Source organism: Talpa europaea (genome assembly GCF_964194135.1).
Source record: "Talpa europaea genome assembly, chromosome: 8".
Taxonomy (NCBI): Eukaryota; Metazoa; Chordata; class Mammalia; order Eulipotyphla; family Talpidae; genus Talpa; species Talpa europaea.
In genome coordinates, this window is record NC_140075.1 from 24,541,024 (window position 1) to 24,557,886 (window position 16,863).

The window sequence follows — 16,863 nt, forward strand, 5'->3', positions numbered from 1 at the left end:
TTAGCATCTTATGTGGCAGCTCTTTATTTTCATGTCACCTCCCCTACGAGATTGAGTTGTTTGAAGACCAGAACCTAGTACATGCTCTATAAATATTGTTGACCAAAGTAAATAGCACAGTTTATTATGACTATGCTATTGTAATTGAAAAAATATGGGTTTATAGAGCTTTGGCAAAGTACACCATAATATAAAAATTACTGACAATATAAATTGGAATATATGCTTTGGAAAGCAATTGGTCATTATTCCTTAAGCTGAACATTCATGTCCCTTATGATCTGTCAATCCCACTGCTAGGTGCAGTCACCAGAAGTACATACACAAGTGCACTGTAATCATACACAGGAATTCTCACAGCAGTATTTTTCTTAATAATCAAAACCTGGAAGTAGTCCAAATGTCTGTCAGTAACAGAATGGATAAATTATGTATTAACGCAATGGATAACCATACAGCCATAAAGATAAAAGAAGCACAGTTATAGATAAAAAAAGATGTATTTCACAATGTTGAGTGAAAAAAACACAACATAAAACATGTATCGTGTTTCATTTATTTAATGTTTAAAAACAGGTAAAGCCACATAATAATAAAAGTCAGGATAGTGGGAAGGAAGAAAGGACTAATGATTAGAGAGGTTTGGCTTTCTTGACTGGAGGTTAATTACATGCACATTTGCTTTGTGGAAATTTATTGAGATGTACATTTATTTTTCTGCTGCATGATGCTTAACTTAAAAATTATAAAACCATAAATAAACAATGAGATGCTATGTTTCACCTGTCAAACGAGCAATGACTTTAAGATTTTAATACTCAGGTCCTCCCTGGTGGCACAGGGGTTAAGTATGAGTGCTGTCAAGCTATTGCCAGCCACTGCAGCTTGAGTTGGATCCCCAATCCCTGGCCAGGGAACTAACCCACATGGCACAACAGACCTCTCCTGTCTCACCCGCTGCTCTCCTCAGCAGTATATTTCAGTTGATCCGCTTGCTCTGCTCCCCAGTCTGTCTCTGGTGAATCCTCTCACCACGCCCTCTCCGCCCCTGCACCTCTGGCCTATACCCCAATTCTTGTATGCATAAATAAAGAAAAATCTTTAAAAAAAGATAGTAATACTCAAGGATGTTATGAAATATGAGTGTGCTGTAAGGCTTGAACCTTCATATACATCCAGTGGAAATAAACTTAGTATAACCTTTCTGAAAATCAGCACACTTATTTTGAAATATTTTAGATATTGATTGCTTTTTTTTGGCAATTGTCACCTCTTAGGACTCTGCCATGGTAAAAAAAAAACCTGAAGTATGAATGTAGATATGTGCATAAAGATGTTTATCCCTGTATTTTCATGACATAGGAAAATGCTTTTTAGTTTAAAAGAACACAGATGTATAGGTGTATTGTGACCAAATACAATCATAATAAACTGACTAAAATGTGCAAAGTATAATAAGTGTAGCAATTAGGTTATAATTACCAGTTTTCTTCCTGCTTTTCTTGTATTTCTCTCTACCTTTCCAGTTTTTCTGCAAAAAGCAAATTTTTTTTAAATAATAAATTTTATTTTTATATTCCCCATACAATTTCAACCCTCCCATTCTGACCCCAATCCCTCCCCTCCCGCCCCCCCACCCCCCAAAAAGTGTCTCTGGTTCATAGTTTTTAGTTGATTTTGATTTTCACTTTCTTATAGTTATTCGTTTTCCTGGTCCCTTATTTAAGTTATCTAGATTCCTGCTATGAGTGAGACCATCTGTTATTTTTCTTTTTCTTTCTGGCTTATTTCGCTGAGCATGATCCCTTCCAGTGCCATTCATGTTGCTGCAAATTGCATGTGTTTATCTTTTTTGAACGCTGAGTAATATTCCATGGTATACATGTACCACATCTTCTTGATCCAGTCATCTATTTTTGGGCATTTGGGCTGTTTCCAAAGAAAAAGCAAATATTTTGATTTGAAGGGAAAAGGTAACTTAAACTTAGCTTATTTTTTGGCCTTATAGGTTACTTTTAGGTTAAAGTTCCTTTTAATCAAATCTGCATACCTTTACATTTCTTAATATTCAATTCTATTTCAATTTCAGTCCTCAGAATTTTATAAATAGAAAAAATTTCCATGAATATCTTCCTGCTCTGTCTGTCTAAAGTTGTATTTAGGTTGAATTTCCTCATTGTTATTTCTCTCCCAGGTTTGGGGATGCTGTGAAAGGTAATCTGGTGGTAGGGACCTTATCCTGGCCCTCCCCATGGGTGATTGTCATTGGCTCCTTCTTCTCAACATGTGGGGCTGGACTGCAGAGTCTCACAGGCGCACCGAGACTGCTACAGGCTATAGCGAAGGATAACATCATACCCTTCCTAAGAGTAAGTGACCCTTTCCCGTGCCCTCTTACTTGTTCCTCAGGTTTTCTGAGAACATGATGGTCTTCATAGGCTTAGGAATTACTCAGTCATATTATGTGAAGACATGTGGGTACAAGATCCTCTAAATTCCTAGTGTGAGTTTATAAGTGAGTGGTAGTGGCATTAAGGCATTTAAAAGATATCACAAAATGGCATTGGCCTTGGGTTGTTTGAACAACTTAGCCAAAAATATGACTATCAGATTAAATCATACATGATATATCAACAAAATGAATAACAGAATCAAAAAGGATTAATTGAAGTGACCTCTATAGGCTCTGTTTTCTGAGTTTGGCCACATGGTAGATATTGTGGCTTTAAAGACCATTCAGATGAAGGGGCAAGTCTTTGTTGTATATAAGGAGCTGGGCTTACTCACGAATGCTTTGACAAGGATCTCCATTTGTGGTAAACCAATGTGAATTCAGTATGCAAAGGTCAACTCTGATACAGCATCTAAAATTCATGGCACTTTTGCTGACAAAGAAAAGAAAAAGGCCAGGTAGTCAAGGGGTTAAGACGCAACGTATGAAGCTTCTACAGCCACTGCAGCATGAGTTCAGTCCCCGGCCAGCCAGGGAGCTACCCACATGGTGAGCAGACCTCTCCTGTCTCGCCCGCTGCTCCCCTCAGCAGTGTGTTTCAGTCAGTCTGCCTGTTCTGTTCCCCACTCTGTCTCTGGTGAATCCTCTCACCCCCCACACCTCTGGCCTGTTTCCCAGATCTTGTATGCATAAATAAATAAATCTAAAAAAAAGAAAAGAAAAATGCCAAAACTGTGAAACAGACTGAACAACCACAAACAAAAAGTCTGGTCAGGGGCCACCAAAATTCATCTGGTGCTCACGGAAATCCAGTATCACACCCTTGGCTTCCTGATTACCCGAAAACCGTTTTATTCCTTGACAACTTACCAGAAGACACTAATGAGGTGATATCATCTGTGTTGAGTCGGTTCCCTGGCTTTAATTTGGAAGTATGTTCGGTACCTGGGAGGCATGACAGTGCTTTTGTTGAATTTGAAAATGATGGGATTGGCTGGAGCTGCCAGAGACTTAAAAGTACACCATCTCATGCCAAGAAATGACTTTGGGATGGCCATCTTTAAAAGACTTGGTGGTAGGGCCTCCCCGGTGGCGCAGCGGTTGAGCGCTGGGTTGCGAAGCTGCCCGCGGCCTCTGCGGTGACGGTTCGATCCCCGGCTGGATCCCCGGCTGCTCCCCGGCCACCGGAGGAGGGTCCCACATGGCGCGCAGACCTCTCCTGCCGCCCGCTGCTCCCATCAGCAGTGTACTTCGGTCCTTCTGCCTGCTCTGCTCCCCGCTCTGGCTCTGGTGAATTCTCTCACCCTCCCGCGCTTCTGACTGTACCCAGTGCATGTGTAAACAAAACAAATAAATAAATAAATAAATAAAACATGCCTCTATTAAAAAAAAAAAAAAAAGACTTGGTGGTATTTATGATGTTTGTTTTGATAACATTTGGCCGGGTCATTTTAAAGTTGGGGGAGTGGGAAAAGGACATGAAATTGTTGTAAAGGATTAAAAAATTACCTAGTATTTCTTAAGCCTTAGTCGGCTGTGAAATACTATGGCCTTAATTTTGTACAATAAATATTTGTATTCTCTATATTAAAAATGGTAAAAGGAAAAGATCCCACAATTGTAACACTATTATCTTTCAGATATCTGAAACTGTAGCATAGAGGAATCAGGGAGAATTGACCGAACACTTTCCTATATCTGTGATATTTACCTTCTATATACAGGTTTTCGGTCACAGCAAAGCGAATGGGGAGCCTACCTGGGCTTTACTTTTAACTGCTGCCATTGCAGAGCTGGGAATCCTTATCGCCTCCCTGGATCTTGTGGCCCCAATCCTTTCCATGTAAGAACCAGATATTCCCTTTACTTTATCTTGCTTATATGACATAGAATACATGTTTATTTCTATCAGGCTTATAGCAATCATGAAAACAACAGAGTACAGATATAGCTTCACCTAAATAATAAATATTACTGAGTTTTCATGTTAGGTTAACTTTCATAAATTGTAGTGTTTTTTCCTTAGCTATATAACTGCAGAAAATATTTATTTCTGACATGTTATCAACAGGTTGAGTTTTTACTGCTACTGTTAGCTTTTATTCATTCTTTTGTGACTTACTGATAACTTCACACTGTGCAGTATGCTGGAAATACAAAGGTGAATAAGACACAGCCTTAAGGAACTGATGGTAGATAAAGAAACCAATAATCCTTATGTAGTGTAATGAGTACTTGTGGTGGCAAAGGTGGACACTGCATGCTGCCAGAGCTCTAAAGTGAGAATATTAAGTGGATTCAAAGGTTTTCTGGAGGGTGTGACACTTCTACATTGAAGAATGACTTCATTTGCTAAGCAACAAAGGAGTGAAAGATGTAGGCAAGGAATGTGTGTAAAGTAACTGAGAGATGAAATAATGCAGCACATCCAGATTATCAGAAGTACTTTGATAGAAAAGAGAGTGCATGTTGGGGAGAGGAGGCCAGAGAGTAGATAGAACTAGACCGCAAAGGACCTGGAAATAGTGAGTAAGCCTTTGAAAAACAAAATTATTGTATTTATATTTTAGGATGATTGACATGGTGTAAGGGATAGATTAGAAGGATGCCAAAATTGAACAGGGAATGCCTAAATAAGTCTTGAGACCTATTAACTAATCCAGCAAAGAAGTGAGATCCTGAACTAAGATGATAGTAGTAAAGATAGAAAGGAGAAAAAAAGTATAGAAATTTCTAAATATGTCAAATCCATAGGACTTGATAGACAAATTTGGGACAAGGATGAATAACAAAGAAAAACACTGGGATTATCCCAAGAGCAATTGGATAAATGATTTTGGTGTCTTTCACTGAGAGAGGATGAGCAGGGTTGTGGGAAGTTTACATTTTCCTAATTTCCAGTCTTAATCCAGAACTAGTGGACAGGAGAGTGTCCAGTTATTTTAAATAGCTCTTGAGTTATCCTTTAAAGGTTATAATAATTAGCTCTTCTATTTTTCCTGCCAGGTTTTTTCTCATGTGTTACCTCTTTGTAAACTTAGCATGTGCCTTGCAAACATTACTTCGAACACCCAACTGGAGACCCAGGTTCCGCTACTACCACTGGTAAGTCTGCTTTTTTTTTTTTTTTCCCTTCTTCCCCCACATTTGGATAAAGAACTGATCAGTGAACTAGAAAACTAGGAGATTCTAGGTTCTTGATACAATTTTTTTTCTTTGCCAGCCTTTCCATACTGTCTGTTCCAACTTTCAGTGCTCACCTGAATTCCCCACCTTCCTACCATGGTTTTTCATATATTGTGTTAAAATAACTTTAACACTCATTGGAAAATAAAAATCACAATTATGAAATATTTCAACTTCTTATATTCTTCAGGTTAAACCAACCTTTGCATATGTACTTTCCTGTTTCCATCTTGGCTAATCACTGGACTTCATCTTTTTTTTTTTATGCTTGTAGTCTTACCAGTTTTCATTCTTAAACTGTCTTCCTTATGACAATTTCATTTAGTAGTTGAGAGTGTGAGTTTTGGAGTTAGGTGTCCTAAGTTCCAATAGCAGTTCTGCTGTCCTATAACTTTGTAAATTTCAACAAAGCATATAACCACTTAAAATTTCAGTTCATTTTATTCATTTGCAAAGGGGATTAGTATTATTACCTGTACATTGGCTTGTTTTGAGATAATGTAAAGTGCTGCCACAGGTACTGCTGTTGTGGCCTGGACTTCTCAGTCCTGAAGGAGCTGTCAGTTTTTTAGCTACATCCCATCCCGTTTCTTTTCTCTTATAGCTAAAAGTTCATTAATATGTTCTCTATGTACCTTTCACTACTTTCCTGTTTGCTGACTTTCATCATCACTCCCCTTGCCTTCACTTATTAGTGGTGGGCCATGAAGTGATGTTTATTTGGCTACACCTCTTTCCACCTTTAACGTTTGAAGTTTCTCATATGGAGAATATGGAGACCAATGGCAATTTTTTTTGTAGATGGTTCTGCAGTTGTGCTGCAGATCTCAAAGATTCTAGGAATGTTTACATGAAATACTTTTTTTAAAAAACATCATGATGGTGTTAATAATTTTGACTCTATGTCCCATCCCTGCTTTGCTAACTAGGCATTAATTATCTTCGTAACTACCGATGACTTTTGTAGATCCTGTTCATTTATGTTTTCACAGCAATCAAGTATCCAGCACAAAGGATGGTTTGAGGCTCAGTGCATAGCTACTGACTATTACCAGTTCTTGATAAGACAACTGTAGTAATTGAGTAATTTAGGAATTTTTATAGCAATTTGACATTGCCACAGCATCCAGGCATATGATAATTTTTCTAGTAATTATCACTGCATTTTGCAAATGTTTTGCATGCATTAGATTGGAATTTTTAAAAATAATCCTTCGCCAAAGTTTAGAAGCATCTCTAGCAGAGGCTTCTGTTTTTAGCTAGCTGGAAAGATACTTTTTTGTGTTCTTAATTCTCTAGGGCCCTCTCTTTCATGGGAATGAGTATATGTCTGGCTCTGATGTTCATTTCTTCCTGGTACTACGCCATTGTAGCCATGGTGATCGCTGGTATGATCTACAAGTACATCGAGTACCAAGGGTAAGTCTGTGGATTTGACCTTGATCTCTCCTAAAAGTATAACTGGCTGATTTCATTAGAATCAGTCCAATGAAAATTGCATGAAGGAACAGGTCACTTCATCCCTCACTAAACTTGTATCCCTAATTCTTTTACCATCTTATAGACACATCCTTTAATTCTAAGGGAAACCTGTTTAGAAAGTGTGAATGGATGTATGAAAAAACATCTAAAATGACATGTCTAAATAATAATATGAGTATTAAAAAAGTATAACACAGATAGAAATATTCTTTTTATAGCTTTTTTTTTAAGATTTTTACTTATTTATACTAGAACCGGGGTACAGGTCAGAGGTGCGGGAGGGTGTGAGAATTCACCAGAGACAGAGCAGGCAGCAGAACAGGCAGATGGACTGAAGACACCGCTGAGGGGAGCAGCAGGCAAGGCAGGAGAGGTCTGCCATGCTATGTGGGTTTCAAACCCACAGCCGGGAATCAGACCCACGCTGCAGAGGCTGCAGACAGCTTCACAGGGCAGTGCTCAACCTGCTGTGCCACCCAGGAGGCCCTAGAAATATTCTTATTTATCTCATCAGTCAGGGATTGTCTCTGAGATAAAGAAAATTCATGCCAAATAACTTTGTAACAACTAAGACTTCACTAACAACTTCCAAAAATTAGGAGTAATTAACACTGATTCAGTGTTAACACACTGAGTTTTAAATTAACCCCCCACCCCCATTATTTTCAAAATAGTTTAAACTTTGGATCTGTATTAATTTCCTAATCCTGATTGCTATTTTATAGTATTGCTTTTGAATATCTAGAATACTTAAGTAAAAGACAGTGACCAGCCCTATTGTGCAGTATAATCTGTTAGTGAATGATAGTGTGGCTAAGCTTACAAAGGACTCACTATGTTAGTGTAAAGCATTATGTGAATTATTAATAGGAGTTTTAATCTTTTTTTTTAAAATGCCTTTTTTTTTATTTTTAAGAAGTGAGGTACAGGCCAGGTTTGGGGGGGAAGGAAGGTACAGGTACAGGTTGGGTGGGGGGAAGAAGATTCACCAGAGAAAGCGGGGAGCAGAACAGGCAGATGTACCAAAATACGCTGCTGAGGGGAGCAGCGGGCACGGCAGGAAAGGTCTGCTGTGCCATGTGGGTTGTTCCCAGCTGGCCAGGGATTGAACTCGCGCCACAAAGGGCATGGAGAGCTTCACAGCGCTGTGCTCAACCCACTGTGCCACCAGGGAGGCCCCAGGAGTTTTAATCTTTTACCTTATACATATATTACTTTTAGATTCAGAAAAAATAAGCTTTTTTTTGTTTTGTTTTGTTTTTTTTACATTGTACCTGCTATAGTTTTAATCTGTCCCTGCTCTGTTCTCCTTTTTTTGCCCCAGAGCTGAGAAAGAATGGGGTGATGGTATCCGTGGGCTGTCCCTCAGTGCAGCCCGGTTCGCTTTGCTTCGACTAGAAGAAGGACCTCCACACACTAAAAACTGGAGGTAAAGAAAAAAACTGAGCCTAGTGTTTGGCATTTGGTTAACAGAGAAATGTGTGCCTCATTGATTATGGAATAAGGAAATCCTGTGGCTTAAGGAATTGGTATAACAGACCAAATTCTTTTTTTTTTTAAGATTTATTTATGCATACAAGAACTGGGGTACAGACCAGAGGTGTGGTGGGTGAGAGGATTCACCAGAGACAGAGTGGGGAACAGAACAGGCAGATTGACGGAAATACATTGCTGAGGGGAACAGCGGGTGAGGCAGGAGAGGTCTGCTGCGCCATGTGGGTAGCTCCCTGGCCAGGAATCGAACTCATGCTGCAGTGGCTGCGGACAGCTACATGGGTTGTGTCTTAACCCATTGCGCCACCAGCGAGGCCCATGATCCCAAATTCTTGATTCCTTTTTTTTTTTTTTTCTGCTTTATGATCTAGATTTTTTTTTTTTACCACTTTTATTCTTTCTTGAAGATCAAATAATTTGGGATAATACTGGAAGGATTTAGAATAACTTTTTTAAGATTTATTTATTTATGAGTGCTATATGTGTAGTAAGCACTTAGAAAGGGTAGGCCAGAGGTGCAAGGGGTGAGAGGATTCACCAGAGACAGAGCGGGGAGCAGAACAGGCGGATTGACTGAAATACACTGTTGAGGGGAGCCGCAGGCGAGACAGGAGAGGTCTGCTGCGCCATGTGGGTCACCTCCCTGGCTGGGGATCAAACTTGTGCTACAGTAGCTGAGGATTGCTTCATAGTGCTGGTGCTTAACCCCTTGCACCACCAGGGAGGCCCCCTAGAAGAACTATATTATTTTTTTTTTTTAAGATTTATTTATTTATTTATACAAGCACTGGGTAGTGTCAGAAGCGCGGGAGGGTGAGAGAATTCAGCAGAGCCAGAGCAGGGAGCAGAGCAGGCAGAAGGACTGAAGTACACTGCTGAGGGGAGCAGTGGGCGGCAGGAGAGGTCTGCGCGCAACCCCGGACCCTCCTCCGGTGGCCGGGGAGCAGCCGGGGATCGAACCGGCGCTGCAGAGGCTGCGGGCAGCTTCGCAACCCAGCGCTCAACCGCTGCGCCACCGGGGAGGCCCCAAGAACTATATTCTTATCCTATTACTTTCTCTAATAAATTGCTTCTGTCAAATTATGTTTCATACAGATCTCCTGACTTAAAAGGTAGAATTCTCATTCTGTTTCCCAAACCCAAAGTTTTTTCTCCCCTCTACCGTCTCTCAACTTCTTTATAGGCCTCAGTTATTGGTTCTGCTGAAACTAGATGAAGACTTACATGTCAAGCATCCTCGCCTCCTCACCTTTGCTTCACAACTCAAAGCAGGAAAGGGTCTCACTATTGTGGGCTCTGTCATTGTGGGGAACTTCCTGGAGAATTATGGTGAAGCTTTGGCTGCTGAGCAGGTAAGAGTCAAGACTTGTTGAGTTAGTGCAATTTAGCTTTGATCTTGTGATATTAAGTAGTAAGACCTCAGATGTCTAAGTTAATCCCTTCCCTGAATGATCTAGGCGGCTTCGCCCTTAGTCTGAGTTTTGAATAGCCATAGTCATCCAAATAATAAGATGTCAGAAGACAGTAATTTATTCTTTCTTTCCATCTATTAAATGAAGTATTACTTAACTGTAGCTTATCAAGACTAAGAACTATGTCCAAATAGACTACAAACATTGACTCAGCCCTGAGAGCAATCATGTATATAAATCTATCCCTTGAAATGGTGCCTGTGATCTTGACAACAAGCAGTAATAAGCAACTTTTCTTCCCCTTTACTCATCTGTGTGGTATCATAAGCAAGATTCCTTAGCTGTTTCTGACAAGTTGTACTGAATATTAAAGCTCTACCTGAAGAAAAAGAGTAGTTTTTCACTCTAATACTATTATAAACGGTAGAGCAACTCTGATATTTGGAGAAATTTTCAGTTGCATTTCAAAAAATTTATCAGATTTCATTTTGGAATGTTTTGAAACCCTACAAACTAGAAAGAAATGTGAAGAAACTTTAGGATTATGGTAAAAATTAATATAAAAAGAGCACAGGATTGGAAATCAAGAGCCTTGTTTACTATCTTAGCTGTACCACTGACTTAATCTATGCCTTTGAGAAAAACCATCGTTTTTTCACTCCAAAAGGGTAGAGTAAGAGTAAATGAAATCTTACCTCCAAATTGGCATGAATAAGTAAGGTAGGTATAAGTGTCATAAATAATCACCATTAAACTGGCTAAAAGGATACAGAAATAGGAGAAACAAAAAAGAAAACATACCTGAGAAAATTCTAAAGTGAAACTAAATCATCAGATTAAGTTTCTGGTAATGAGTCAGGGCATGACTGGGACTGCAGCAAGAAGATCATGTTCACACCAGTGAACGCACCCTGGTCAATTAAGAAAGAATATTTACTATTTCCTTTTTGAAAATTCCAGCTGTCTGTTTTGTTGGTCTGTTACGAAGAAAGAAAAACATAATCTAAGAAAAGGCAGAGGAACTGCACGTAGACAACCCACTCTCTGTGTAGTGCGCACTTAGAAGGTGAAGAAAGACAAAGGAGAGTGAAATTCCATTGGGATAATTTTAACCTTTGAGCTCTTCTGCAGGAGACAGGGCTTCCGTGGAGTTGGAGAAGAGGAGGGTGACATGGAGAAGAGCAGTAGGTTAAGGTCCAGGATGAAGCAATTTAGTGTTGAGGTTCTTTGTCTCTTTCAGACCATAAAGCACCTCATGGAGGCAGAGAAGGTGAAAGGATTCTGCCAGCTGGTGGTGGCTGCCAAGCTGAAAGAGGGCATTTCTCACCTCATCCAGTCGTGTGGCCTCGGGGGCATGAAGCACAACACGGTGGTGATGGGATGGCCTAATGGCTGGCGCCAGAGTGAAGATGCTCGAGCTTGGAAGACGTTTATTGGTACAGAACACTTAGACTAGCCTGAGCGCCCACACAGGGCATTTACCCCAACCCCACCCCCTGGCCTCCTAGAGGCTGAACCCTCGCTGAGGCATTGTCTTCGAAGGGCACTAGCTTTTAGTCATAATCACTTGACTCTGCTCACCCCTTCCCGCTCTGCATTATGGCCATGAATTGCTTATCTCTGGCAAGTTTTTACTTCAGGAGTCATCTCTGAAATTGCCATGGTTTCCATTTGTGATATCCATGTTGACATTCTCACAGGAATTGGAAGGATTGTCCTTCAGCATCAGCATCTGCTACATTCACCTTCTCTCTTAGAATAAGAATATGTGTATATATGTATAGACGCATATACAGATGGTAATACAGAAATCGTGGTTCTTAGTTTAAGTCTATTAGCTATTAAGATTTTTTTCAGTGATCTTTATTACACTTTTGCGTAAATAGGACAGCTTTTTTTTTTTTTTTAAGCTTTATTTATTTATGCATACAAGAGCTGGGAAACAGGCCAGAGGAGTGGGGGGTGAGAGGATCCACCAGAGACAGAGTGGGGAAACAGAACAGGCAGACTGACTGAAGTACACTGCTGAGGGCAGTAGCAGGTGAGACAGGAGAGGTCTGCTGCGCCATGTGGGTTGCTCCCTGGCCGGCCAGGGATCGAACTCGTGCTGCGAGGCTGCGGACAGCTTCATAGGTTACATCTTAACCCCTTGCACCACCAGGGATATCCAATAGGACACATTTCTCCAAGATATGTAGGAGAACGTTAGCTTCAATTTCCTTACATGATGGGAAGCAAAGTAATCCTGAGGATTTTTTTCTGCTTATCCTGATTTTCTCTTTTCTCCTTAGGCACAGTGCGAGTCACAACTGCTGCCCACCTGGCTCTGCTGGTGGCTAAGAACATCTCCTTCTTCCCCAGCAATGTGGAGCAGTTTTCCGAGGGCAACATTGATGTGTGGTGGATTGTGCATGACGGGGGGATGCTCATGCTGTTGCCATTCCTGCTCAAGCAGCACAAGGTATTTTAGGCAGCTCTACCCCTGAATACCTTTACCCTTGAATCTGTCCTGGTTTACTACACAGATTCTTCCTCTTTGAGTTCGAATCAGAAGAATTAGAGTCTTGACTCTCCCATGATCCCCATTTTAACCTTATGAGAAATCGTTTTCTTTGTGATTGATGTTAACCTATTTTCTAGTGACACTCAGCAAATTAATAAAGTTCTGTGTGAGCCCTTGGAAAAAATAATAAGTGAACACATCTTTTAAAAAAAAAAGAGAAAATCTCACAAATATTAGAAACCTAAGGATGCATGTAGGGGGCATGTGTCTTACACATATACACATCCTTCGGTAGGACTAAACTGAAATTTAAATGAGTAAATGTTAGTCTCAGTGGTATCCTCACCATGCTGTCTAAATAAAGCGCCCTCATGTATACCATCTTTTCCTTTTTTATTAGTTTTCTCTTGTTATGAAATTAAGCATTCTAAACACCGTATTTAGTGTGTTGCTTAGTTCAGCTTTTGCCCTCATGTAGCAGGGTGTTGAAATATGTGATTTTGCTCAACCTTGTGTCATTATGACATGGATAAGAAAAAAAGTCCCGTTTAGCAGTGACCAAAATCACCTTATTCCTCGACCTGCTTTCTTTATAATTGTTTCACTCAAATTGAAGTTAGAAAGAACCTATTTATGACATTAAGTGAGGCCTCACTGTATAAGAACGTAGCAAGTAGGAAATTAGGAACAAATACCTGGTACTAATAGCAAGGTGGTTCTAAGCAAAAATGCCTTGTATTTTATTCAGGAAATAACAATTTTTTGCCTTCTTGCATCTAATATTTCATGCAAATATTGTACACTCTCAGGTGTGGCGAAAATGCAGCATAAGGATCTTCACAGTGGCGCAGCTGGAAGACAACAGTATTCAGATGAAGAAAGACTTGGCCACCTTCTTGTATCACCTGCGCATTGAGGCAGAGGTGGAAGTGGTGGAGATGGTAAGAAAGTTGAGATTGAAATCAGATGACCACTGCTTCCCCATCCTCTACCCTTTCTTCCCAGAACATTTTCTGGTTTAGAAAATTGTGCAGCTACTGGGGCCTCCCTGGTGGTGCAGCGGGTTGAGTGCTGTGAAGCTGTCCGCAGCCTCTGCAGCACTGGTTTGATTCCTGGCCAGCCAGGGAGATTCCCACATGGCACAGCAGACCTCTCCTGTCTCGGCCACTGCTCCCCTCAGCAGTGGACTTCGGTCTGTCTGCCTGTTCTGCTCCCTGCTCTGTCGCTGGTGAATTCTCTTACCCTCCCACGCCTCTGGCCTGTACCCCAGTTCTTGTATAAATAAATAAATCTTTAAAAAAAAGAGGGCCTCCCTGGTGGCTCAGGGGGTTAAGCACCACATTATGAAGCTATCCGAAGCCTCTGTAGCACGAGTTCGATTCCCAGCCAGCCAGAGAGAAACCCACTTGGCACAGCAGACCTCTCCTGTCTCTCCCGCTGCTCCCCTCAGCAGTGTATTTCGTCTGTCTGCCTGTTCTGTTCCCTACTCTGTCTCTGGTGGATCCTCTCTCCCTTCCTCCCCCAACTCTGGCCTGTATCCCAGCTCTTGTATGCATAAATGAATAAATCTTTAAAAAAAAAAAAATTGTTCAGTTATAAATGTGGGTTAATGTTTTAGGTCCAACAAAACCCTAATGTATTGATCTAGATAAGCAGAATGTGTATGTGATGTATATTTAGTGCCGCTTTTGTTTTTGCTTTTTAAAAATATTTATATACATTTTTTTTTTTACATTGTTGTTCACTTTTGTACAATGTATACTTTCTCCTCTCAGGTGTGGTCCCCATAAAATTTCTACCCCCCATTCACCCGTGAACCATCACCACAGTCCCTTGTGCTGTTCCCTCCCTTGTTTTTTCATCCCTGTCTCTTCCCCTCCCTTGCACGATGTCTCTGATTTATAGTTGCCTGCTGATTGTGTTTTTTAAATTTATTCTTGTTGTTTTTTTCTGATCCCTTATTTGAGTCTCCTATATTCTTCCTATAAGTGAAAGCATCTGATATTTTTCTTTTTCCTTCTGGCTTATTTCACTGAGCATAGTCCCCTCTAGCTCTCTTGAAGTTGCTGCAAATGGCATGAGTGTCTTTTTTTGTTTTTGTTTTTTTTTTAAATTTATTTATGCATACAAGAGCTGGGGTACAGGCCAGAGATATGGGGGCGGGGGTGGTGAGAGGATTCACCAGAGACAGAGTGGGGAACAGAACAGGCAGATCAACTGAACTGAGGGGAGCAGCGGGCGAGACAGGAGAGGTATGCTGCGCCATGTGGGTAGCTCCCTGGCCAGGGATCAAACTGTGCTGTAGTAGCTGAGGATTACTTCCTAGTGCTGATGCTTAACCCCCTGCGCCACCAGGAATACCCTATCTCATTCTTTTTAATGCAGATTTTAACTCTTTGTGTTTGTTAACACAACACAACCTTATATTTCTGTCAGTCTTTTTTTTTTAATATTTAAAAAAGCAGGTTTATTAGGAAAAGGGACAGACAAATAAAAGACACTTGCGTAGACACAAGCAGGCAGAAAGCTGCTCCAAAAGGGACAGGTTTGCTGAGAGAGGCCTGCATGGTCACAGGTGGGCGGCCTAGAGGAGAGCGGCCTCTGTCGAGGGATGTCAGTGAAGAGAAGTCCAGGCATGCTCACGGGTTATGGGCGGGCCAGAGGCTGCAGCCCTGCAGACAGGGAGGGTTGGTGAGAAGAAGCACCTGCATAGTCACAAGTGGGCAGAAGGACTGCTGCCTTCTGTCAGATTCTTATCTGCTTAATATAATTTTCAATTTTAATTCAGATAGCCCTACTAAAATCACTCATAACTTTTTTTTTAAATAACCTAGCAATATTAAAAAAAAAGACTAGCATTTGCATTTTCTACTTAAAAGAAACATCTGTATGTAATGTTTACATTATAAAAAATACTCTCAGAACTTCTAGATTTAATCTACAATCCACTTTAATGTGTTTATGTAGCTTCATGACTAGGCAAAGTGGGTGTGAAACTTTGATAGTCACATGTTCTCTGGTTTAGTAAGTAGATATGAAAATGTGTGGTTCGTCCTCCTCTCTCCTCTGTGCTTGCTGCCCACTCTGGATGATGTCTGTGACTGACAGCATGACAGTGACATATCCGCATACACCTACGAGCGCACCCTGATGATGGAGCAGAGGTCCCAGATGCTCCGGCACATGCGCCTGTCCAAAACAGAGCGGGACAGAGAGGTGAGACCGTGTTACATTGTTTGACCCCGAGCTATGTGGTCTGTCAGCCGAAAGGGGTGACACGACCTTGTTTACAGAGGGTGATAGTCTCATTTTATCAGCTTTTCCACTGTAGCCACATTATTTTCAAAATCATGAAGATGAAGCAGGGGAGAAAATTGCACTCGTCATAGCTAATGTTGGTCCTTCCTCAGGCACAGTTGGTGAAAGACCGGAACTCAATGCTGCGCCTGACCAGTATTGGCTCTGATGAGGATGAAGAAACAGAAACCTATCAGGAGAAGGTGCACATGACTTGGACAAAAGACAAGTACATGGCATCTCGGGGGCAAAAGGCCAAGTCAATGGAAGGATTCCAGGACCTGCTTAACATGCGTCCGTAAGTTTCCCAACTCACAAACTGGGAAACAGTGCCACCGCTGCCGGGCGTGGAGTCTGGTCTTCATTTCATCTCGAGCCCAGCCATCTCTCTCTGTTGTTTGCTGTACCTATCAGCTCCCAGTTAACGTTGAATGGGAGCGTCTGTCCTCCTTTCTCTCCACGCACTTCTAGTATGACACGAGCAAACAGAAAATCCAGGACAATAATATAAGTAAATCACTTGTTCATGACATTATTCATAGCCAAGGGGGAAAAACTCAAATTTTTTTTTTTAAATAATAAATTTTATTTTTATATTCCCCATACAATTGCAACCCCCCCATTCTGACCCAATCCCTCCCCTCCCGACACCCACCCCCCCCAAAAGTGTCTCTGGTTCATAGTTTTTTGTTGATTTTGATTTTCACTTTCTTATAGTTATTCATTTTCCTGGTCCCTTATTTAAGTTTTCTAGATTCCTGCTATGAGTGAGACCATCTGGTGTTTTTCTTTTTCTTTCTGGCTTATTTCGCTGAGCGTGATCCCTTCCAGCGCCATCCATGTTGCTGCAAATTGCATGTGTTTATCTTTTTTGAATGCTGAGTAATATTCCATGGTATATATGGACCACATCTTCTTGATCCAGTCATCTATTTTGGGGCATTTGGGCTGTTTCCGAAGCTTAGCTATTGTAAACAGTGCTGCTATAAACATAGGGGTGCAGGTGTTCTTTGGAATGGATGTTTCTGTGTCCTTTG

The 16,863-nt window shown here is 41.0% G+C and overlaps 1 protein-coding gene across 4 annotated transcripts in view; it reads left to right on the forward strand.

The window, feature by feature from the left end:
* The window catches only part of SLC12A6 (solute carrier family 12 member 6), a gene marked incomplete at its 3' end in the record, with an annotated part of 94,337 nt that overhangs the window by 75,124 nt on the left and 2,350 nt on the right, over window positions 1-16,863 (forward strand). For 3 of the 4 annotated variants that reach the window (XM_084241109.1, XM_084241110.1, XM_084241111.1), the window contains 11 exons: window positions 2,195-2,369; window positions 4,177-4,295; window positions 5,459-5,557; window positions 6,938-7,057; window positions 8,445-8,549; window positions 9,798-9,966; window positions 11,267-11,462; window positions 12,318-12,487; window positions 13,339-13,470; window positions 15,638-15,745; window positions 15,940-16,124. In XM_084241109.1, coding sequence (XP_084097235.1) covers window positions 2,195-2,369; window positions 4,177-4,295; window positions 5,459-5,557; window positions 6,938-7,057; window positions 8,445-8,549; window positions 9,798-9,966; window positions 11,267-11,462; window positions 12,318-12,487; window positions 13,339-13,470; window positions 15,638-15,745; window positions 15,940-16,124 — 1,578 coding nt within the window. Of the gene's footprint in view, window positions 1-2,194; window positions 2,370-4,176; window positions 4,296-5,458; window positions 5,558-6,937; window positions 7,058-8,444; window positions 8,550-9,797; window positions 9,967-11,266; window positions 11,463-12,317; window positions 12,488-13,338; window positions 13,471-15,637; window positions 15,746-15,918; window positions 16,125-16,863 lie in introns of all 4 variants that reach the window. The other variant, XM_084241108.1, reaches the window with a different exon arrangement.